The sequence below is a fragment of the Rhipicephalus sanguineus genome, chromosome 1 (genome assembly GCF_013339695.2).
Source record: "Rhipicephalus sanguineus isolate Rsan-2018 chromosome 1, BIME_Rsan_1.4, whole genome shotgun sequence".
Lineage (NCBI taxonomy): Eukaryota > Metazoa > Arthropoda > Arachnida > Ixodida > Ixodidae > Rhipicephalus > Rhipicephalus sanguineus.
In genome coordinates, this window is record NC_051176.1 from 111128885 (window position 1) to 111152239 (window position 23355).

Sequence of the window (23355 nt, forward strand, 5' to 3'; positions counted from 1 at the left end):
GTAACTTTAGAATGGCACAAGGTAGAAACATGATTCTTTTTTGAGACATCTAGAGGAGTGTTTGAGGTTGTGCAAAACAGAACCGGGCAATGTGTTGTTGTTGTTTCTTTTGCTTTTTTTCATGAAGAAAATTTTTATTTCAATAGTGTCCTCATGCCTTAAAATATCATGGATGGCTGATAAAAAGCAAATAAGCCCCCTTGTATTTTTATGCATTGCTTTCAGGGGTAAAACTAATGAAACTAACCTGTTCGTTCAGAAATTTATTACACATTATGTAGCAAACTGCCTCCATACATTCTTTAAGGTAAACGAGAAATCTCACTAGTTCCGCTGTGACGTATTTCATCGCTAAACATGACATAGATCATGAGTAAATGTGCAAGGCTCTCATTGTTTCCGTTTCTGTTGATCTTGAAGTTGTACTGTGTCTATCATGTATGACATAACTTGCCTTATGAAGTTGTTAATGAAGCAGTTCACTGTTACTAAATGCATTTTATAGCTTGTTTGAAGGGTCTCTTAGTTCCTTCATCTGCCAAATTTTGTCAATTTCAGATTAAAGTGTGGCCATGGGGCTAAAGAGGGGCAGCGCAGGCAGTGCTGGCCTGCGCGCAGAGCTCCTCCAGTTGGCTTCACGGCTTCGCCGTGAACATCTGTTTGTAGACTCAGAAAAGCGAGAGCTTCAGCGGTTGAACGAGAGTGTGCAGCGCTCTGTCGAACACCTGCAGCATCTCTCGTGGATCTGGCGGCAGCAGCGCAACGCATTGGATGCCCTCGTCCTCGGTCGTGATGGCAGCCCTGCCTCGTGCTGCCAGCGCCTGAATGCCCTCGAGGCTGCATGCTTTGTGGATTCGTACCGCAATCTGGGCACGCATGACATCGCATACGCAACACTGCTCCGCAGCTTGCGCCAGGATCCCTGTCTGGTGGCTGTGTGCCTTGTGCGTGGCCCTACAAGTCAACTGCAGGCAGCTGTAGATATCTTAGTGTCATGTGTGTACGGCTGCGGGACCCTCTCAGAAGACCAGACACTCATGCTGCAACTCTTGCGTGAGTTGATGGTGCTGCAGCTGGAAGGTTGCGACAATGTGCGGCGCCTTCTGCAGCATGGCTCTTGTGCCTTCAGTCGCTTCTACAAAGCCTTCACTGAGGGCCTTCCTGGTGCACAGCTGTTTCTGACTTCAGCCTTGCGCACAGCACTGATACAGGTAAACCATAGATGCAGCATCACTTTCTTGGGAAGGGGCAGTGGTGGCAGTACCACTACTACTTATAAGCACCTTCAGTAGCTTTCATTTTCTTGTTCCTCCATGGGCAGGAAGATGAAGGAAGATCCAAAAACCGCATTCAAGCAGTTCTATTTTTCCCATAGCTATTATGGAGGGAAGGAGTGTTGGTTACATGATGCAATATTGCTTTAACAGCCACTAGCCAGCACACATGTTGCTCCAGTGTTATTGACCACCTGTATGTTTGTTTGATTGAAACTAAATTTTTGGTGAGTTTGGGAAGAAACAATGCTAGTAATCATTCTTGTGACTCAAGAATGCAAGTAGTACAGTATAAATTATTGTGAAAATGTGGAAGGAGCTCATACTCATTGGCACATATCAGGGCTGGGCAGTGTAGTGATACAAGAGTATCGCGATAGTGTCATAGATACTTTTGAATATCTGTATTTCTGTATCAAGATACATTTGTAAACCGTATTTGTATCTCAGTAGTGAAATACATTTATGGTGTATTGATTATATCTCGACACTGTGCAGGACACTGGAATTTGTTAATTTTTTTAATGGAAATGGGCTGACATGTTTCCAAGGGAAAAATAAGACTTTTTTGTGCTAAGCCAAGCAAAGGCACACCGCCACTCGGCGATACAGGGAGGACTGTGAAGGGTTTCCAATACGCACAGAATGGCCTGTGTGGTAAAGTGCCCCACGCCGCTCAGGTTAGGATCACGGAGGCTGTATTGTCGGCCTCTGCCGACGAAAGTTGCCGTCTCTCAAGCCGGTGTAGCATTCCTAATTTTTTTCCGGGTGGCCAGCCATTTTGCGAGTTCACGAGTCGTGTGTTGAGGCCGAACTGACGCTGTCTAGAAGACAGCCTATTCCAGAAACCCATGTTGCTTAAGTGCAGTTAACGCAACAACCTTCTTAGCAAAACATATCTTGTGTGTAAATTACATAGCTCGGCACACTCACTCATGAGTACACTCACTCACACTCACTCACACTCATTTGAACGTTGTGAGTGTATGAGTGAGTACTCATGAGTGTGAGTGGATGTGAGTGTGAACGTGAGTGAGCACTCATGAGTGTGAGTAGTCGTGAGTATGAACGTGAGTGAGTACTCATCAGTGTGAGTGGACGCGAGTGTGAACGCGAGTGAGCACACATGAGGGTGAGTAGGCGTGAGTGTGAACGCGAGTGAGTACTCATGAGTGTGAGTAGTCGTGAGTATGAACGTGAGTGAGTGCTCATGAGTGTGAGTAGTCGTGAGTATGAACGTGAGTGAGTGCCCATGAGTGTGAATGGACGTGAGTGTGAACGTGAGTGAGCACTCATGAGGGTGAGTTGAGGTGAGTGTGAACGCGAGTGAGCACTCATGAGGGTGAATAGGCGTGAGTGTGAACGTGAGTGAGTACTCATGAGTGTGAGTAGATGTGAGTATGAACGTCAGTGAGTGCTCATGAGTGTGAGTGGACGTGAGTGTGTACGTGAATGAGCACTCATGAGGGTGGGTAGGCGTGAGTGTAAACGTGAGTGAGCACTCATGAGGGTGAGTAGGCGTGAGTGTGAACGTGAGTGAGTACTCATGAGTGAGAGTAGATGTGAGTATGAACATGAGTGAGTGCTCATGAGTGTGAGTGGACGTGAGTGTGAACGTGAATGAGCACTCATGAGGGTGAATGGACGTGAGTGTGAACGTGAGTGAGCACTCATGAGGGTGAGTAGGCGTGAGTGTGAACGTGAGTGAGCACTCATGAGGGTGAGTAGGCGTGAGTGTGAACGTGAGTGAGTACTCATGAGTGAGAGTAGATGCGAGTATGAACATGAGTGAGTGCTCATGAGTGTGAGTGGACGTGAGTGAGTACTCATGAGTGTGAGCAGGAATGAGTATGAACGTGAGTGCTCATGAGCGTGAGTAGGCGTGAGTATGAACGTGAGTGAGTGCTCATGAGTGTGAGTAGTCATGAGTTTGAACGTGAGTGAGCAGTCATGAGGGTACTCATTAGTGTGAGTAACTGAGAGGTATAAGTATGAATATGAGTGAGTGCTCATGAGAGTGAGTAGTCATGAGTATGAACGTGAGTGAGCACTCATGAGTGTGAGTAGGTATAAGTATGAACGTGAGTGAGTGTTCATGAGTGTGAGTAGGCATATTAAAGCGAGTGAGTACTCATTAGTGTGAGTGGGCGTGAACGTGAGTGAGCACTCATGAGGGTGAGTAGGCGTGAGTGAGTGCTCATGAGTGTGAGTAGGTGTGAGTATGAACATGAGTGACTACTGATTGCTTTAACTTGGCTTAAGATGAACGTGAGTGTGTACGTATGACTGTGAGTACGCGTAAGTATTAACGTGAGTGAGTGCCTGTAAGTGTGAATATGAACTTGAGTGAGTGTGAGTGTAAGTAAGCGTGAGTATGAATGTGATTGAGTGCCTGTGAGTGTGAGTAGGGGTGAGTATGAACGTGAGTGAGTCCATGTAAGTTGGAGTATGAATGTGAGTGAGTGCCTATGAGTGTGAGTAGGTGTGTGTATGAACGTGAGTGAGTGCTTATGAGTGTGAGTAGCCGTGAGTATGAACGTGATTTAGTGTCTATGAGTTTGACTAGGTGTGAGTATGAACGTGAGTGAATGCTTATGAGTGTGAGTAGGTGTGAGTATGAACGTGAGTGTATGCTTATGAGTGTGAGTAGGTGTGAGTATGAACGTGAGTGAGTGCCTATGAGTGTGAGTAGGCGTGAGTATGAACGTGAGTGAGTGCCTATGAGTGTGAGTAGGCGTGAGTATGAACATGAGTGAGTGCCTATGAGTGAGTGGGCGTGAGTATGAACGTGAGTGAGAGCCTATGAGTGTGAGTGGGCGTGAGTATGAACGTGAGTGAGTGCCTATGAGTGTTAGTAGGCGCGAGTATGAACGTGAGTGAGTGCGAAGGCTGAAAAAATTGGGGTGAGTGAGTGTGAGTGAGTATTCTCTTACAGTGCCGACCTATGGTAAATTAAATGTATACCATCTCATAATTAAATGGTGTTTGTTAGTGACTCGAGTTGTATGCTTAACTTGCAAGTTTCAATACGGTGCAACATTATCACAATATTATTCGGCACTTATTAGTGTGCTTGCGGAGCATCAGAATCTCTGGAACGAAGTATTCGGTTTTTTTATACCTGCATCTGTATTCTGGGATACTTTTTTCATCTTTTTGCAAATGTATCTCTGAAATATCCCATTAGGTCAAAGACAAATATATCTCGGTATCTGTATTTTAGGCTTCCAGCACATGTATTTTGATATCTGTATTCCAGAGCACTTTTCTGAGTATCTCTGCCCAGCCCTGGCACATATGCAGTAATGAAAGTTTTCTGTTTGGCAAGACAGCAGTAAACAAAAAATTGTTTATTTGGGGCAGAGCCAACGTAAGCTTTGTCTTTAAAATCTTTAAAATACCTGCAGGCATGAAGGTGCATAAGCTGGCACATAGCCAGGCATACACACACTGCTCCGTGTGGGTAGACATTTTGGGATTAAGGTATCGCTTATTAGAGGTGTGCACGGGCTCCGGGTAGCCCGAAAGCCCGAGCCTGACCCGGCCCGCGGGCCGGGCTCGGGCGGGCCGACGTATTTTCTCCTCGGGCCCGGGCCGGGCTCGGGCTACTAGGAGTTTTAACGGGCCGGGCTCGGGCCTGGCGCAAAGCCCGACTCAAGCCCGAAATATAGAGAATGAGCGGGAATTGTTTTCCAGCATGCATACAGCGCCTTTTCCGCGACCGCCCTTTACCGCTTTTCCTTTCCATTCGCTACTTTAAACTAAAGGGGAGCAGGTAAAGCACTGCCTCTGTTGCCCTCCGACAAACAGAGAAGTAACACCACCTGAGCTAGTGACGGCGCCACGCGACTGCTCGTGTTAGATTTAATGCCAAACCCCATATGAGTGAAAATGCACGCGACAGCGACGAGTGACCTGACGTAGATCACCTTCGTGCAAGCTGACGCTTGCATGGGCATACGCCATACACGTGACGGCTATGGCGAGCGAACTCCATTGTTGCTGGCATGAGGCCGTCTACTTGTATAGCAAAAGTGCCGCGCTGTCGCAGGTATGCAATGCAAATAAAATTCCCAAGCTGCCAGGCTCGCAAAAAGATATTAGCAATTCCGGCGACGAGTGCAAGCAGCGAACGTAACTTCAGTTCGGCGGGCTACATAATGCAAAAGCGCCGCACTTCGTTGAAGCCGGAATCGATGGACTGGTTGCTGTTTTAAATGCGAAGCGTTTCTTAGCGAACCTCCGGCACTTTGGGCGTTTCTATCTACGTATCTATCTATCTATCTATCTATCTATCTAGCCGCCTACGTCTGGGCGCTCTGCTGGTCGTCTCCATAACTTCTAATTCACCACAATTGGCATAGCAGGGGATCAGTGTATGGTGAACACGGTTCACTGGTCATGACATGAATAGCGCAAAATACCTGTCGCGTACGTCATGAAACCCTTTCTCTCAGTCACGTGTGGCACATACTCGTATACCAGAGTTTATGGTGTGCAGGTATGTGCCACAGGTGATACAATATCTCAACCAACACAGTAAACGCGAACACACACATTGACACGCAAGGAAAGTGATAATAATAATAATTGTAGGGGCTTTAGTTTTGACCATCTGGCATTCTTTAACGTGCACCGATATCGCACAAGTACACGGGCATCTAGCATTTTGCATCCATCGAAATGCGACCGCCTCGGCCGGGATCGAACCCGCGACCTTCGTGTCAGCAGCCGAGCACCGTAACCGCTACACCACAGTGGCGGACACAAGGAAAGTGAGGAAGCTGAAAACAGAACACCCCTGGCAGACACTCAACTACCATGCACTCGTTCACGGGGTCCGCAACGTGGACCACGTCGATTACGCAAAAACCGGGGTCAATACTTCCTACAATAAATCTGCCGAGAGAAGAGGCTGCTCATCATTATCGGTGACTTCAACACTGATTTATCAAGACCCAACAACGACTGGTCTTTATACTGCGTGAAAGACGGCTTGAATGTGGACAGGGCATCAAAAGGCCTCGCTGCCACGTGCAGGACAGGAGGAGTCATAGATCATTTCATCGTAAGAGGCATCCAGGATTTCCACCAGCTGTGCTACACCTCGCACTTCACTACACTTAGACCTCTCGTAGCCGCGATCACGAACGGATCCGATCAACAAGTCCGGTCGAGCTGCTGGTGCTCACTGATCACGGTGATGATGACCTTGTTTAAAACTGTCAAGAGCCTCTTCTACACATACACACGGGTTCGTGAAACGTGCGTGCGTTCCCGTCATAACATATAAGTATAAGCATAGCAACTGCAACTGTGACTGCAACGTACGTGCAGTGCACCAGCGTGTGCCACTTGGTTGTGTGTATATCTAGGGGAACTTTTCTGAATGACGCTTAGTTGCGAAAAACGGCTGTCCTGTGCATTTGTGTTTCGTCTTTGTGCTGTTCGGATTCGCGCTATTCAGTATTGAAGAATATAAGCACCACACATCAGCTTACCGCGTCTGGTGATGGTAACAGCCATGTTGCTGTTGGCATCACTACTCAGCTGTAAATAACTGGTGACATAATGCATATGCGACTCATCAGCGTAAGAGTGTGCGTTACCACTTCCACATTTCTCTAGCGTCATTCCTTAACGTTTCGCTCAATGTGAAAACTTACGCCACAGTCACCATGTCGCGCATGCTTCGCATAACATCGACTCCCACGGTACGTGGGATCTGCCGAATTTTTTGCACGACAATTTGTAATCCGTGTAATAGAGACTATTCGTCGTGTGTCGTTTGATCATATTCGATATGCTCAATAAAATGCCAAATTACCGGAAAACGATGTTTTGTTTTCGCAGCGAACCTTCAAAAAGCCGGGCCGGGCCGGGCCGCGCCCGGGTTTGTGTTTTCGTACGTCGGGCCGGGCCGGGCGGGCTCGCAGCCCTATGCCGTCGGGCTCGGGCGGGCCTTCGACAAAGTCAGCGGGTCCGGGTCGGGCTCGGGCTCGGAAATACGGCCCGTGCACAGCTCTATCGCTTATAGTTTTGCCACTTGTGCTTGGTAGTTAGTGCTCTTGTTTCAGTAAAGAAAGTTGGTGTATAGGTAAAATGGTAGGCTTGTATTAATGGCACTAGGTCACTCCATAAGTTCAAGGGGCTGTGCTTCCTGATTTTTTTTTTCACTCTGATTGCATTGGGCAATAAATATTTTTATTGAGTTATCACATAGAGGTGTGGGTCTGTTATTATTCTCATAATTGAGGACTTTAAGCTGTTGGCAACTGAAGCTTCAAATTTACGAGTAGTTAGGAAGTGTCAGGTTTTCTTGAAAAGTTCTTTTCATTTCCTACACACTAACATAGCTAATGCCAATGGCTAATTGCATTTAGCTTGTGTGTAATTTATATACTTGTAACATAACTACAAGGATTAAAAAAAAATCCGCCAGCAGTTTTGATGCCTTCACTCTGAGGCCATTTGTAATTTATTTGCTACACAATACTTGGGCCACAGTTTTGTATTAATGCCTCCTGTTGGATTCAATATCACTCTAATAATCCACTGTTCACGTATTGCTGATTCTGTTGGTAACGTGGGTGGAGCGTCAACCCTGACATTGTAAAATACTGCTGGAAAAGGCGTTGCTACAAATTCGTGGCTTTGTTTTTTAAGAAGTGAAATTCCAGTTTATTGGTACTGCACAGTGCCTGACCAAATGTGAAATAATCAGAAAAATGCACTTAACACTTTCATTTATCATGTAATTAATGCCAAGTCACTAGAGCACCTTTTGGCTCAGTGGCTACAGTTTCCTGCCACTGAATATGAGGTTTAATCACTGCAACTGCATTTTCATGAGAGCAAAATACAAATACATGCACGTACTGTGCTCTGTGTGTATGCTAAGAAACCATAGCTGGTTGGAATTATTTTGCAGCCCCCCACTACAGCATCTCTCATAGCAAATTTGTTGCTTTAACCTCATAGCCTCATGTGAATGGGAAACATTTTGCAGCATGAATTGGAGACTTTTGTAGTTTGCTTACTGTTTTTGTTGTGCTTATGCCAATATTCTTAAAAATTCTGTTGTGTAAGGCGATGTCGTGGTTTTTGAGTACCTTGGCACTCATTATTACCTCAGTATCTTGTTATCAGTTTGTTTTTACATGGGCCAGCAATGTCCAATCCCAAAGCATACATTCAGTTTCAGGAATACATCCGTTCATGCAGGAGCCAAAGTGGAAGGGCTTCACTAAAACTAGTTTCTTTTGCCACCAGGTGCTAGTGGATGATGACCTGTACTTGGACATTGATCCAAGCAAAGCTGTGGTGCGGTTCCCGCCTGACGAAAGGCTTCGTCATTTTGGTGCCAAGGATTCTCCCGACTATGCACGCCGTCTAGGGGCCTATCGAGCTTGGACAATTGATCGGCTGGCACGGCTTGCTCAGGTGAGTGAGAACAGAGGGGCAGATCAGTTTAGCTCGAGCCGAGACACAGCACCTGTTAACATTGTTGATACTTTGTGCACTGTTTATTTGTTCAGTTGAATAAATAAATGGATGGCTCAAGTGAGGCTTAAAAAGTACCTAGATTCTCAGCAAATAAGAAACAAAATGTGTTGCATTTCAGAACTTTACTATTTTGATTAGTGTGGCTCCTTTGACTCCTGAGGTGCAAGACTTCATGGTTGTGAGCCGGGGCTGGTATAGGTAATGTAGTAATTATATTCACTTGAATTTTTTTTAACCACATGATGAGTCTCTTCTGGTGACCACCCAGACCAGTGACAAAGCCTAAAAAGGAAAATGTAATGCAATCATTACATTAACCTGTCTCTGAAAGATAAAGTTTTTGATCAGCGGTCCTTAATCACAAGTGTGCTGTTGGAGCCCTTGTTAGCCACCTGTTGTGGCATTTAAGTTTCCATTGCACTCTGTTGTTGAGCGCAAGGCACTGGTCGCTTATGCCTCACTTTGATGGGTGTGGAATGCAAGAAGACGTACATGTACCATGTTTTGTGTATGCGTGGTCATTAGGTTCTGTGATTGAGCACTGCTGTATAATGTCTTGAAACAATGTGATGGATTGAAAACCCTTATTGCTTCAGGTACACACTAATGGCGTGGAAGTGTTTTGTTTACGAAGGAGCAGTGACTTTACAGGCTATAAATTGAATTGTATTTAGCCAGAAATGTTTTGGGTGGGTTCCAGGCCAGACGCTGTGCTTTAAAAGGCTTCTCGCCCACCAGGTTGGCACACCGTAAACAAACAAGCACAGGGCGTAGATCATTTGATGGCAAATGTGTCTATAAAGTACCAAATACCTATGTGATGTGAAAACAGTTCCAGTTTAAAGCAGAAGGCTGCCTGCCTTTCCTTTCTTACTCTCTTAAATCATGGCTCCATGGAATGTGCAGTCAGTAAAAATTACGTTTGTGGAAGCTAGTTCTGTTTAATGCAGGAGTACAAGATTTTGCGATGAATATACGAAGGTTGTTCAATAAAAACAGACTGGGTCTGGTGCTCCTCACTGTCCACTTGCCGAGTCATCTCTTTGCATTATTCGCAAATGTGGTGACGCTATTAATTTCCACCAGATGTCACATCACTCTCGCTCATCACATGAGCTAGCATGTCATAGCTTCCAAGCCTCAGTCAATGAAACTGAAGTGGAAAGATTGGCACAAACAAGGCAATGGTGATCACGTTTTCCAACCACGAGGGAATGTTCTACACCCATTGAGTTCCTACAGGCGGTAAAGGCAGAGTACTACAGAAATGACGAGCAAAAAATCAAGCCAAGGAAAGTATCGGGGACGTTGTTTGTAGTAATTGTTATATAAATGTGAGAAAATTAAAGTGGATGAAAAGACAATTTGCCGCTGGCAGGGACCGAACCTGCAATATTCGAAAAATGCGTCTGATGCTCTACCAATTGAGCTAAGGCGGCGGTTGTCCTCCTGCACACTTTATCGGGTATATCTGTGCATTTAAACCTGGGAGTGTTAATCATACGGCGAGTGTGCAACACTTCTTTTGCCTGCAGGCGTCGCATAGCATGTGCTCGTTTTACGAGTTGGTAGCAGACCAATAATTCCTCACATACTACCTGGAGGCACCAGATCTGCTAGAACAAGACCCTTGCTATGAATGAATGAAAAAAGGGGAATTTGGGGCTCGTTTTCTCTGTTAGACACAACATCAAGCCAAGGAAAGTATAGGGGACAAAGTGTTTTGGAGAAGTGTCTTGGTGACGCTCATGCGAGAAGATAAACTTGTAGGAAATTGGAAACTTCACCACGATAATGCAAGGGCTCACATTGCGAACACCGTAGTCTAATTTGTCTCTCGGAAAAAAAACATCTCAACAATCCCTCACCAACCCCATAGTCCTCACCTGGCCCCTGCGATTTCTTTTTGTACCACATGGCAAAAATGGAACTGAAGCGATGTCATTTCGATACGGCCTACAATGCAGTCAAGGCTTGGGACGGAGTTTTCTAGAGGACAGGGAAAAATGTCTTCACCCATGTTTTTCAGGAATGGCAGAAACGCTGGGACAAGTGCATTGCGCTCAGTGGAGAATACTTTGAAGGCGACAAAAGTTTTGATGGAGTAATGTTCAGAAATGAGTGTTTCAGAGAGTCAGTCTGTCTTTATTGAACAACCCTTGTACAACTGTGCACAATCATGTTTTTTCATGCCGACTGAGTTAAAAGTTGGTGCATCTTTACAGTTAAACCAGATTATATTAAACTCAAAGGTATCCATGAAATTGTTCAATATTTCGATAATACAAAACACAAAATATGCCTTTTTTATCTGAAAACTCCATGTATGTCGGTTAGTCTCTTGAAATTGTGAAAAATAGGAATTGCCTGATTTGTCTATCCAAGGCCCGTGCCGAAGTCACAAAGCTTTACTTCTTATTTATTATTGGTCAGCGTTATCTTGTGGAGTGTGAGTATCGGTCCAGGAGGTTTTTTTTCATTCTTCAAGTATTGTGGTGGTCCTCTTTCAGATAATGAATAGCCACTGTTGGTATGCTTCACTGCCTTACCCAGCTGTGTTGTGGTGAAGCTTATAGCAACTCTGTCGTGATAAAGTGCTAATAAAATCCTGGTATCTCCAACCATTGATATTTTGAGACATGCACTTCCTTAATTTTTCTACCATGGGTTGCATTGTCCTTGTCATTCAGTACCCTGTTTGACAGCACCATTTTATTGGTAAGATGATTTCTGATGATGTAAGATGCGATTGAGAGCAAGTTAAATGAAGTACACTTGCAGGGGTACAGTGTAGTGTGCAGTAGTAGTATAGCAGTTCTTCTTGAGGAAGTCACAAGAAATAGGCAGTATGTTTAATGTGTTTGCATTGTTTTTAGAAACTAAACATGCCATTTGTGAGCCATTTACATCTTAGATTTAGAGTGAATCCTGCCTTCTCTTAAGTGTAGCATTTGTCATTCCCGTTTGCAAACATAGGCTAAACAACATGCATTATTTTATGTTCTGTGATTCCTGCATGGAATTCAAAAGCATTGTTCAAGATTGCAGTGCAAATTATCTATGAACAGTCTCGCATGAATTTGTGGCATGTCAAGATTATTTTTGGCTTGTAGCGTGGCACCATAAGAAACATGAAAGGTCATATACCTGTTACATGTGCAGCTGGAAGGCATATCCTTAATTTTGTTGCTGTCATACGTGCCAGCAATGAATTCGATGGCACCTTGAACAATACATCTTTACGTTTACAGCATCCCCCCTCTCCCTCTCTCTCTCTCTCTTTCCACTTGTGTTTTTTTTTCTTTTTTTTTTTTTCTCCATTAGGGTGAAGTGTCATCTTCATCTATAATTAGACATTAAACCTTCCTCATTTTTTAAAAGAACTCTTGAAGTCAGAGTGAAAAGGAGGTGCTGGTCTTAAAACTTGCTGTTTTCCTACCAATTTTCGTGAAACTATAAACCATTATTCAACTTTTTTCTGACTTCTCCTTCACACTTTCTTTAGTCTTGTAATCTGGTGGAGTGCATGAGATTGGCTGCCATCATTGGTAACCTTCATGCAAATAGTTTCATGCCAATTCTAGCCCAGGCCCACTTTTTGTGCAGTTTCAGGAAAAAGTTTGTTGAAGTGAAAGTTCGTTGAACTGAAACAGTTATGTTCTATAGTTTGTTATCCTAAGCTGAAAGAAACATTGGGTGTTCAAATGAAATTTCAAACCATTTATTTGTTATGCTGCTCATTTGCATCTGAATTTCTGCTTACTAAATACCTTGTGAAGAATGCAGCAATCTTTTGCTACACTTGTTCACTTACGACTGCAGTGATTACGAATTGTGTTACTATATATATATGTGCAAGCTCCCATGAACCTTCTCCGGCACAACACAATGCTGGGCAGCAAAGGACTTGAGTTTCTCCAGGCGTATCAGTGATACGCAGTACATCCAGTTTTTCGTCCAGAGATGTGCTCTTCGATTTGGCACTCGTTAGCAGGGCTAAGGCTGCAGCTATGTTGTTGCTGCAGCTATGACTTGGGCTGGCTACAAAAATATGTAGGCAGCCAGTCGAGTTCAAGGTCAATGTATGCACTTTACGTAACTTGGTAATGAAGCACTGTTGTCAACGTAAAATTGCGGCTTCTGCAATTAGCTGTGGTGGCGCGCTGTTGGCGGAGCTGCTCACAAAGGCCACGATAAAACTATGCCACAAAAAGTGCGGTTGCATTTGTTGAAGTTATCAACATTACCTTGGAGGCATGGGATAGTGTTACAAAATATGTTTGCAGTAGTGAAATACGGGCTCCACTGAATTCTGTTAAACTAAAGTGCGTTAGCATTCGGTTCGATGGCGCTGCGGTGGGGGATTTTTTAAAAGGTTGTACAATTGAATAGTTCGTTTAATTGGCATTTGTTTAAGTGGTATTTTACTGTATGGGCAATTTGGGTCAATTTTGCTGTGACCACAGTATGGTTCTCAAAAAGGAGCTCCCGCAGAATGATGAGGACTGAGGTTGAGCAAAGGCATCTGAATCTTAAAAGTTCAAATATTGTGTACATTTTTTTCAGTTTTGTTTTTTAATGAAATATTCTATGTGTGTTGTGGTGCAGGGCTTTGTGGAGGGCCTGCGTAGCTCATGGCTGTGGCTTCCAGCACCGTTGGCGTGGCTGGTGCGCCGTCTGCATGCAACGCTTACACATAATGGAGCTAGTGAGGACCCTCGGGCTGGAGTGGTTTGCGCCGACCTTGTCTTTGCCTTTTTCATCTGCCCTGCTGTGGTCAGTCCTGAGCTGCACGGCCTTGTTGACACACATATAACACCAATTGCACGATTCAACCTCATGCAGGTAAGCACAACTGGCTTTCTTTTGGTTGGGTGGTAGTGATAAGAAGAGGCCCTGTGTTGTTATTGTGTTGTTATTGGCACAAGAACTTCTAAACATCAACCAAGGGATAACTGCAAAGCTTTAGGAGCTTTCACGAACTCTTGTTACTACATATCTTAATGTAGTCTTAAATTAGGCTTAGTCTAGTCTGAAAGCGAATCTTTTTCCTAGTATTCAATAAATTATTTTGCAGTGTGCTTTAAAAAGTTGTTTTATTACAAAGGTGTCAAAGAAAGGAATGAGTCCTTGAAAAAGAAGTTTTTGGGGACTTTGAATTTTTGCCTTTGCAAAAGCCTTTGCATTTTTCCCCATTAAAAAATCCTGTACAAACTCTGCCTGCCATGCCTTTTGTTTTTACATTGCTGCACTCTGTAGCCATGGGCAGCTACAAATTCTCTAAAGATACATTGCCAAATATTTACAGGTTAAGGGGAGACGTGGGTCTTGAAAAAAAAATTGTTATTAGTTGGGTTAACTGAATGAAATTCAATACACTTATTCAGTTTTTTCTGCAGATTCCAAATCTTCAAGTAGATTTTTATTATCTGTATTAGAACAAAAGTTATGCAATTTCTGAGAGCATATTTCTTATGGTACTTTTTGGCAACTTGGCTTTGTCAAACACAAAAACAAAATACAGCAGAACCCCGCTGATACGTTTTTGAAGGGACCGTAGGAAATAAACGTAAGAGACGGGAAACGTAAGAGCCGAAAAACAGGAAAAACGACAAAATATTTAGTGGCACAGAATTTTATTTCAATTCTTACGAGCAGCACGAAAATTGGCGCGCTCAGCCGCGATCTAGTCGATGGATAGAAACGCGGAGCTAAGGACGGCCTCATCCACAGAAATGTAATCAACGTATGTGATTTTTTTAACACCAACAGCTGTAGGCATGAAAGAACTAAGCACACGCAATCACGACCGGCGCGGCGAGTCCGACCGCGAACCGCACGCGCGACCATGCGAGCTCCAACCAGCTCGAACTCCTCCCGTTCTCCGACAAATAACGATGATGATGAGTCTACGCCAACGCGATGGCAGAAGTGAATGCCAATCTCGAAGGCCTTGCTTTCGCAAGCAATTACGTCATACACGCCATGTTTGTGCAATGCAAATCTCAGAGGCTATGCTTTTGTCAATAGTAAATGCCAATCTCGAAGGCCTTGCTTTCGCGAGCAGTTACGTCATAGACGCCATCTTTGCAATTTGAATCTCGAAGGCCATGCTTTTGTTTGCATCAATTGAAAGATTCTGTTGTTTGCGCCTCTCATGCGGCTAATATTACGGTCAAACGAGGCCAAGCTGCGTGAAAATGCACCATGGCCGCTCTCTTTGGTAGTCACTCGGTCGGCTCCGGGCGCACTTCGCGACGTATCATACGGGAACGGTCCGACAGTTACGACGTAACAGCGGGGTTCCCAATACATTGTATCCTATGGGAGCTATGCCGGGACCGGCGGAAAACGACGTAACAGCCGGGAAAACGCAGCAGTGAGGAACGTAACAGCGGGGTTCTACTGTATGTGGCAAGACTGCCAGAGAGCTCGTCTAGCCGATGATGCTAATTTGATTGCTTTCTTTGAACTTTAAATGCAAGAAAAGCGGATGCAAATATGAGTGAAAAATTTTTGCTTCATACACTTTATGATTATCGAGAATTATCATTTGGTAAACAACATTATAAGAAAATAAATAGCATCATCGGCTAGACTAGCTTTCTGGCAATCTTGCCGCATACTTTGCTTTTGTGTTTGACGAAAAGAAGTTGCCAAAAATCCCCGTAAGAATTGTGCTAGAAAACGTTCTAGAACTAGCATATCTTTTGTACTAATGCAGCTATTAAAAATCTACTCAGAGATTTGGAATCTGCAGGAAAAACTGAATAAGTGTATTAAATTTCATTCCATTCACCCAACTATTAAAATTGCACTTTTCAAGTCTCCCCTTAAGTGGCATTGTCACCATACATATAACAGCAAAAAATCTTTACAGGCACAAGCCAAGCCCCAAACATTGTGTTTATTAGGGCATATTGCTTACTTGGGCAATCACTGGGCATCATATTCTAACGCTGTGATTTTTTCTGGTTTGTGCGCTGCAATTTGAAATTCGATGCAAGGACGAAAAGAAAGAATGTTTTCCACAAGAATCTTTTCTGACACAATTCTTACGTATTTATCTGCCATCGTAATGAGTCGTGGCAGTGCAGATCACGCTTGATGAAGCTCCCATAACCAACTGACTGTCTTTAAAGCTTGCATAATTAGCGCATGCATTTTTTAAAGAAAAACAGCGTACAAAATGTCGAAGACAAGAAATAGAGGAAAGATGCACCGCTGCACTCACAACAGTTGTGAATCAGCGCTTACCCTTCTTTCTTGTCTTCGTTTCTTTGTGCGCTGTTTTTCTTTAGAAAATGAGTAGGCATCAGCTCGCTGTCCCCCACTTGCTCCTGCTTTACGAATCTCCCAAATTTCGAGGTTGCCAGGTCCGTAGGTACATATTAGCATTTCCGGTGCCTGTCGAATTATTTGACAGGCCCTGCAAATGCTAACGTAGACTTCGTCATTGTTCGCACTGTGGGGTGGTTCAACACACTTCTTTTATTGAAATAGCAGTGTTCATGTGCACTGTGCACGAGTTTGCTGATGTTGAATGGTTTGTGCATATTTTTTTCTTTTCTAAAAGTAAGCCTTCTTTGTTATACTGTTCCAAATTTGGATTTTTGTGCTCCAAAAGCAACAGTTTGCTGTTCTGAAAATTGCTCCAAATCCTATTTTGGCTGTTGCACCCCAAGACACATCAGCAGCTGCACCTCAAGCCCCACCAGCGCCCCCCTGCCCCCGCCACGATGCAACACGAGTTGCCCCCCCTCCAAGACTTAAGTCCTGCCGACGCCCATGCATTGAGGCACTTTTGTATGCCGCAGCTTTTGTCTGTCGCTTCTGCTGATTTAAAGTGCAACATTTTATTAAGATAAAGACTATAGATTTGTGGCAGGAGCTCTGTACTTTAATAATCACATAGTTGTATTTAGAGTGTCATGTCATAATATACAATTTTATTGATCCAGTATTGTGTTTATTTGCTTGTGTAGAAAAAAAATAGCTGAAGAGGTTATGTTACAACATCCGATTGCATGACGCCCTTATTTTCACATAATCGAGTTAAATAATGAGTGCTCTGGGGAGCATTTCTTCGCGAGGATTTGCAACGAATTGAGATATTTATTTAGCTCTTCATAAGAGCCCCATAATAAGTATTCAGCTGTCTCAATGTAAATGCAACTTGCTTCTCCAATGCTCTCCAGAATGTGAAATTAGCTGCTCCAGGGCACTCCCATTTCAAAATTACCTGCTCCAATGTTCTTCAAAATGGAAATTTTTGCTGCTCCAAAGTGCTCAAAAATGAAAATTTTGCCGCTCCAGAAATTGCTCCAAATCAGAAGTGCTCGGTAGCATCACTACACACGGTGCATTGCTTACCACAATTAAGCCCGATCGGGATCAAATTTCTTAACAGTGAATGGTTGCCTTATGCAGCTTGCTTAAAAGAGCTAATCACAATTGCGAAATTCAATCTGGATCAGCCCAATAGCAATCAAAAGTGACCGTGAGTGACACCAGTGTTGATTTCATCACTTTGCCTAAGCCTTTCCAATTCTAGGCCACATGTGCATTGTTAAAAAATTGAAAACAAGAAGTAACAATAGCTTTCATTACTCTTTTAAAACAAATTAGTGAAACTGCATGTCATTAGGCTGCAGCACATTGAAGATACTTTTGGTAATGCACTTATTACAAATTATCATGCAGAAAAATTAACTGCTTGACATGTTCACAAGGTGAGCAGTTTTTACATGCTGTAACAACATGTCTGAAAATGAAAAAGACCCCCTCCCTAATGTGGTGCTCGCACACTGCGTTTTCTTTTTCCAAGCATTTAAACATTTTTCAGGTAACATTCCTGACGGTTATTTAATGTATATCTGTTTATAGAATGTGAAAGTACAACATATGCTGTATAAAGCTTTATGAAAAAGAAACTATACCCCTGTTGCCTGGGCATGCTGGATGGCTGAAATGGAGCATGAAGGCCATGCATGCATCATGTGTATTTCTCTGTGATTACAGAAAAGCATCGCCAATTGCCAGGAATGCAGAATAAATATTCAGTGAACAGTAGTATGCAGTAACTGTGAAGTACAATGTAACCTAATGGGTACATATTATAAAATTGTGTAGCTTTTGTAAGTCGTTACTTGTTCGAATATTCGTATTTGTCCGAATATTCACCTCTTTAACTGCATTTTCGGACATGGCTGATTATTCAGCAAAGTCCGAATATTCACTGAATAAAAAAAACTATTAAATTCATGTTTGAAATTTTGAATATTCACACACCTCTAGTTATTAATGCTTTAGAGTGAAAGCATTTGAAAATATTTGCACTTGTAGTAAGCGTGATTTTCAGTGCCACAAAAAGCCTCATCTCTCCCACCCATTGACAAAGTAGATGGATTTTTAGGAAGACCCCTGGTATTAGTGCCTTGAAAAAATTTGATTAGGCATGATATCTGCTGGTTTTTTGGCCATTAACCACACTTAATGATGTAGTTTTATTGTGCTCTGATTTAGTTTGCTTGAAATGGTTATTCGCAACTTACCGTGTACACGTCTACAGGTAGCCCAAATTATCCAAGTGCTGGCATTGGCGCGCTGGGAGCGTCCGGATCCACGCTTGTCAGACCTCTATGACCGCTTCCCAAGGGACTGCATCTCATCCTTGTTGGACTCTCTGCTTCTGGGGGATGGGGTTGTCGGAAGCCAGGGTTCCCAGGCAGCTGCCTCTTTGCCGACCACAACATCTCCTCAGCAGGAAGAACTAGCACGTGCAGCATTCCTTGCTTCAGAGGCACAACTAGCCACACTGGTGAGCTGTCCTGGTTTTTTATTCTGGGCATATTTTTCACTGAGCACATAAAAGTCTTACTCTTAGTGATCTGTTAATGAGTAAAACTGTGCGTTCATGGTATGTGTCAAAGTTCATTCAAAACTGCCTTACAAAAATGAAATAGCCTGAATTACCAAGTAGCAATAGCATGTTCGTGATAGTCCGCAGTGTACTCAAGTTGTAGGTTGTAGGTTTGGCTTCCTCTGGCGGCAAGTCTCTTTTTTTTTATCCAATTTCATTTTCTATTTATCCTGTAATTGCTACACTTGAATGAAGAACTACTAATATTGTCCGCTACGCCTTTCTTGGCTTCACTATTGGTTGGTTTCATATGGTTGTGTCCAACAAAAACAGGCCCCTCTATTGATTCCCCTTTTTCTTCAATAGCTCTATGGTAGTACTGGGCTCCTGAGATATACGACAACATAGACAGGGTGCAAACAGCCATTTCAAGTTTGCCGTATGTTATTTATTTAAAAGAGGCAAGCATGAAAACACTGCATGTCTGGCTAATACTAGAATGTCAAATCGTCCACCTTGTTCTCTAGAAACCATGGAAACAAAAGTGTGAAGTTTAGGCTGTATTGCTTTGGCACACCACATAGCAGAGAAAGTTATGGAAGTAACGACTCAAAATGACTCTATAAATTTTAGAAAGACTGCCTGATACATATCAGATTTTGTCATTACAGTGATAAAAGAATTTTAATAATGAACACAGCAATAATGCACACTTAAACATGGCTGCAACAAATGCATACTATACGTTGAAATAGAGAACACATTCATGAAATAAAAGTACTACATGGTGCAGTAGTTTCTTCTGTGTTAGAGAAGGTCATCTGTAATTTATTGTGTGCATAAAAGTATGCTGGAGACAAGATGCTCAATGCCTACATACCACACTGTTCCGATTTTAATGAATGCCGAGTCTAAAATGCACCCAGTTTTCTCAGGTTCAAAGAATGAAAATAAAAGTGCATCAGAATGTAATGTGCACCCGATTCATAAAAGAAAACTGTGGCATGCCCCATATATTGATGGTTAAAATAAATAAGACAGGCACAATTTTCCTTCATAGAGTGGGAAACTTAATCTTCATAGCTTGATCATCATGGGCGTGTGGTCTACACTGAGTTGTTTAAGAAGTTCTTTGGCTAACTTGTCTTCAAGGTCTGGATATCTTCTCATTTTAGGCCCATAGAAACCTTTCCTGCTTGACTTGCAGCTGAAGGTTTCCCTTTGCTTGTGCCATGCATGAACACGTCTCAGGTGCACAAGAATGACATGATGCACTTCGGTTGTCAATATTTTGAGCATGCCAGATTGCTTTTTGAGGACAGATATGAAGCACGCAGGTCACAGTCGAACATGAAATGAACCTTCACCTGTCCTACGCAGGCCCAGAGCAACACGTGCTGTGTTTCCATTATGTGATGATGATGAATACATCTTACACCTCTGATGTTGGGCTGTTGCCAATGCCGCGACCACAATTTTGTTGCCAACGCTGTGAACACTTCCATGTTTTAACTTTATCAGTCAGGAGCAAAGAATGCTTTAGCAACCATGGAGCTGAGTTCTCTTTGCGTGCCATGTCTTGTGATGTACCGTGCAACTGTGACACACGATGCCACAAAAATGGACAGAGCTGATGCAGAAGCTGAAAATTAATGAAGTAGAGGAACAGCATGGAGCTATGGAGAACCACATTGCCTAGAATTCCAGAAATTTTGTTGAAGACCATTCTGGTAAGGAAGGATAACATAATGACTGAGCAAAACAACCACCTGATGCGACACGGTCAGAGGGAATGGTGACAACAGTAAGGTCCAGGAGCAGTATTTTCTGGCGATCTATTTAGGAGATACTTTCATGAGATGCTGCATGATGCATATGGCCAGCAGCAAGCTTGCTGTCTTTGCACAGGGCCTAGAGTGCTGTTGATGCACTTCAATGCATCAAATGCAGAGTCTCATGAAAAGGAAACTAATATCAGTGCACATGAAAAGCATGTACGAAGGTTGCACTGGAAGGCATGTGTATCCTATGGGATATACGTTTGCACACACATTATAGAGAAGTGCACATGAAATTTGTGTTGTGACAAATGCTTTTTACCAGCACCACTACACAGTCTGCGTGTGACCACACAAGACTTCTCATGCTCCGTTGGGCTCCCAGTTTTGTGTGGGCTGTCGTATGAGAGAAGACGTGAAAGGAGGCGTTAGCTCATTCCAACTATGCTGGCTATTTTGGATGACAACAATGCCATGCCTGTGCCTACGTTCACGGGTGTGCCATGTAGCATCTAAAATATTCAAACATTCATGTGCAGGTGATGTTGTAGATGATCTCTTTGAAAGAAACCTCTTTATGCTTGGCTCAAAGCATGTCTCTAAGAAACTGATTTAAAACTGAGAAAACAACATAGCATGCTGGGAAGTGCTGATTGCAGTATACAAGGTATGCTTAATGCCCCACATAAAGCTTGATTGGCATCTGCAGTACAGCATTCATTTTGCATTAGTTTTCTGCCACTTTTGGTTCCTGACCAGTTGAGAGTATTAGCCTAGAGTTTAAATTTGGGCTCCTCGCAATTCTGCATCAAGAAAGGCTGCATTATAGATGCAGTTTTTGTTAGTTGGATTATGCAAATACCCAAGTTACTAATACATACGTTATTTTTGGTGGTTCTGAGGAAGTGATAATCAGGGTCGCACTGATACAGATGTAGCATATCATGAGTATGTTATCTCTTTAACTGCCACTTGCAGGAGTATTGATGAAGTGTGGATTTCGATTGTCACAGCTGAGCAGGCACTTGTTGTCATGAACCTAGTTCTTCCCTCTCACTTCACTGTTATTCGCTTCTGTTTGCATTCTTGTATAGAATTACTGCTGTTCTCATTGGTGCTCTTTGAATGATCGCTTGAATTGTGTTGGAAAGCTTTTGATAGCCAGAGAGACACGGAAATGAATGGGCTATTTTTATATATTCTTGGGACTGTTTTTAAAATTACACTGTAACGCAACACTTCTGTGTACTACATAATAGTACTCTCATGTAATGTCACCAATACATGGCTATGAGGCAGTTAGAAAAAATAGTTTCATTATTTATTTTTATCAGATGCTTTTTTTTTACTTTATTTAGGAATTGGAAGACTATGATACAAAATCCACATGGAATAGTAATTTTTTTTCACTTTTTATTCTATAGGTGTCATTTTTACGAAACGTAACATGGCCCATGAGTGAGAGTAGTCATCAGAAAACACTTAGCTCTCTACTTGAGCAGCTACCATTGCCTACGGATGCACCCAAGCAGACAGCAACAAAGGGTAAGAAAACATCTGGCCCTCACTCGCTGCATTCCTCAGGCTGTTTTCTAAAATCCTTGTTAAGCCCTGCTGCTTTACGTGCTGATTTCAAGTGTGGTTGAGTCAGGCCCGTAGCCAGGGGGGGGGGTGCCCTAGGGGTCCTGACACCCCCCCCCCCCTTCGCCCTCGAAATTTTGGTGAGGGGGGTGTTTTACCGAAAATAAATAATGAAAATAGGTGCTTTGCTCAAATAGCCAAGGCCTTCACCAAGTGCCCCCCCTCCGAAAAAAATTTCTGGCTACGGGCCTGGGTTGAGTGTTGTTCCTATTAACAGTCTGTAATGTCTAATGCCTCCTCAAGGGGCATATTTTAGGGTTTTTTTATGTAAGTTGGAGCAAGGCTTTTGAATGTAGCTGAAAGGGACACTAAAGAGGAAGCTTATTTGGGCTGTATTAGTAGATTACTCTTCTATGAACCAAAAAAGTTACTCTTTTCATTAGAAATGGCTTAGATAGGCCAGAAAAGATGCAAGAACGAAAATGGGATGGCCATGCCACCACATTAGCGTGCTTTGATACATGTATTTGGATGGTGTCTACTTGGACCTAGCTTAAATTTCTCTTGGTAAAGCTCAACTACACTGGATTCTAAAATTCCAAAGGCTGAACTTATCAAGCATCAGGAAATTCCGCTGAGCCACAATGATTTAAATAGAAAAAAAAAAATATTTGAAATCTGTGATGTCACATTGATGTACTATTGGAGTTTTGGATTTAAGAGGGAAATTGTAGAAATGAAACTTTTCCCTTTACTTTCTCTTCAAGTAATCAAACAGTTACTACAAGTACTTCATTAATCTAAGCTGACTTAGTGTTTCTGTTCAGTTTCCTTTTAAAGGAGTACTGACACCAATTTTCAAAGCTGAGTTTAATCTGCTATACAAATTTCCAGTATACAGAGACAGCTCTGAGCGAGTGTGAAGCTCAATAAATGCTGATAAGATGTTTTATTTTGACGTTAAAGTAAATTTTCGCGTGATGCACCTACAGACATCCGGCACTAGCATGACGTCAGCCCACAGTATCAATTCTGGTGACTTCACGCACCAGTATGGCTAGCTGTGATGACGTCAGGTGCCAAAACATGCAAAATGGCCGCTTGTGCGTTGCCAAGGAAGCCACGGAGTGGTGCGGACGTGGAAACGTCACGATATCCTGCGCGAACATGTGACCAGAAGTTCATATCATGTTGTGACATCAGGGTACACTAGAAACTGAAACATGTTTAAAAGCATGTTTAAAAGCATTTCTCGGGGCGCACTGATGCTTACCAATACATTTTCTATGCCCTCGAGGGCTTGGCCTTTCATTTGACGCATAATAACAACTGAAAATTTTTGTGTCAGTACCCC

At 43.1% G+C, this 23355-nt stretch overlaps 1 protein-coding gene across 2 annotated transcripts in view; it reads left to right on the plus strand.

The window, feature by feature from the left end:
• Nucleotides 1-23355, plus strand: part of LOC119396050 (GTPase-activating protein and VPS9 domain-containing protein 1) — a 93063-nt gene that overhangs the window by 9866 nt on the left and 59842 nt on the right. For both annotated transcript variants that reach the window (XM_049415847.1, XM_037663103.2), the window contains exons 2-6: nt 559-1211; nt 8547-8717; nt 13389-13625; nt 18352-18600; nt 21845-21965. In XM_049415847.1, coding sequence (XP_049271804.1) covers nt 573-1211; nt 8547-8717; nt 13389-13625; nt 18352-18600; nt 21845-21965 — 1417 coding nt within the window. In that variant the 5' untranslated portion in view covers nt 559-572. The remainder of the gene's footprint in view (nt 1-558; nt 1212-8546; nt 8718-13388; nt 13626-18351; nt 18601-21844; nt 21966-23355) is intronic.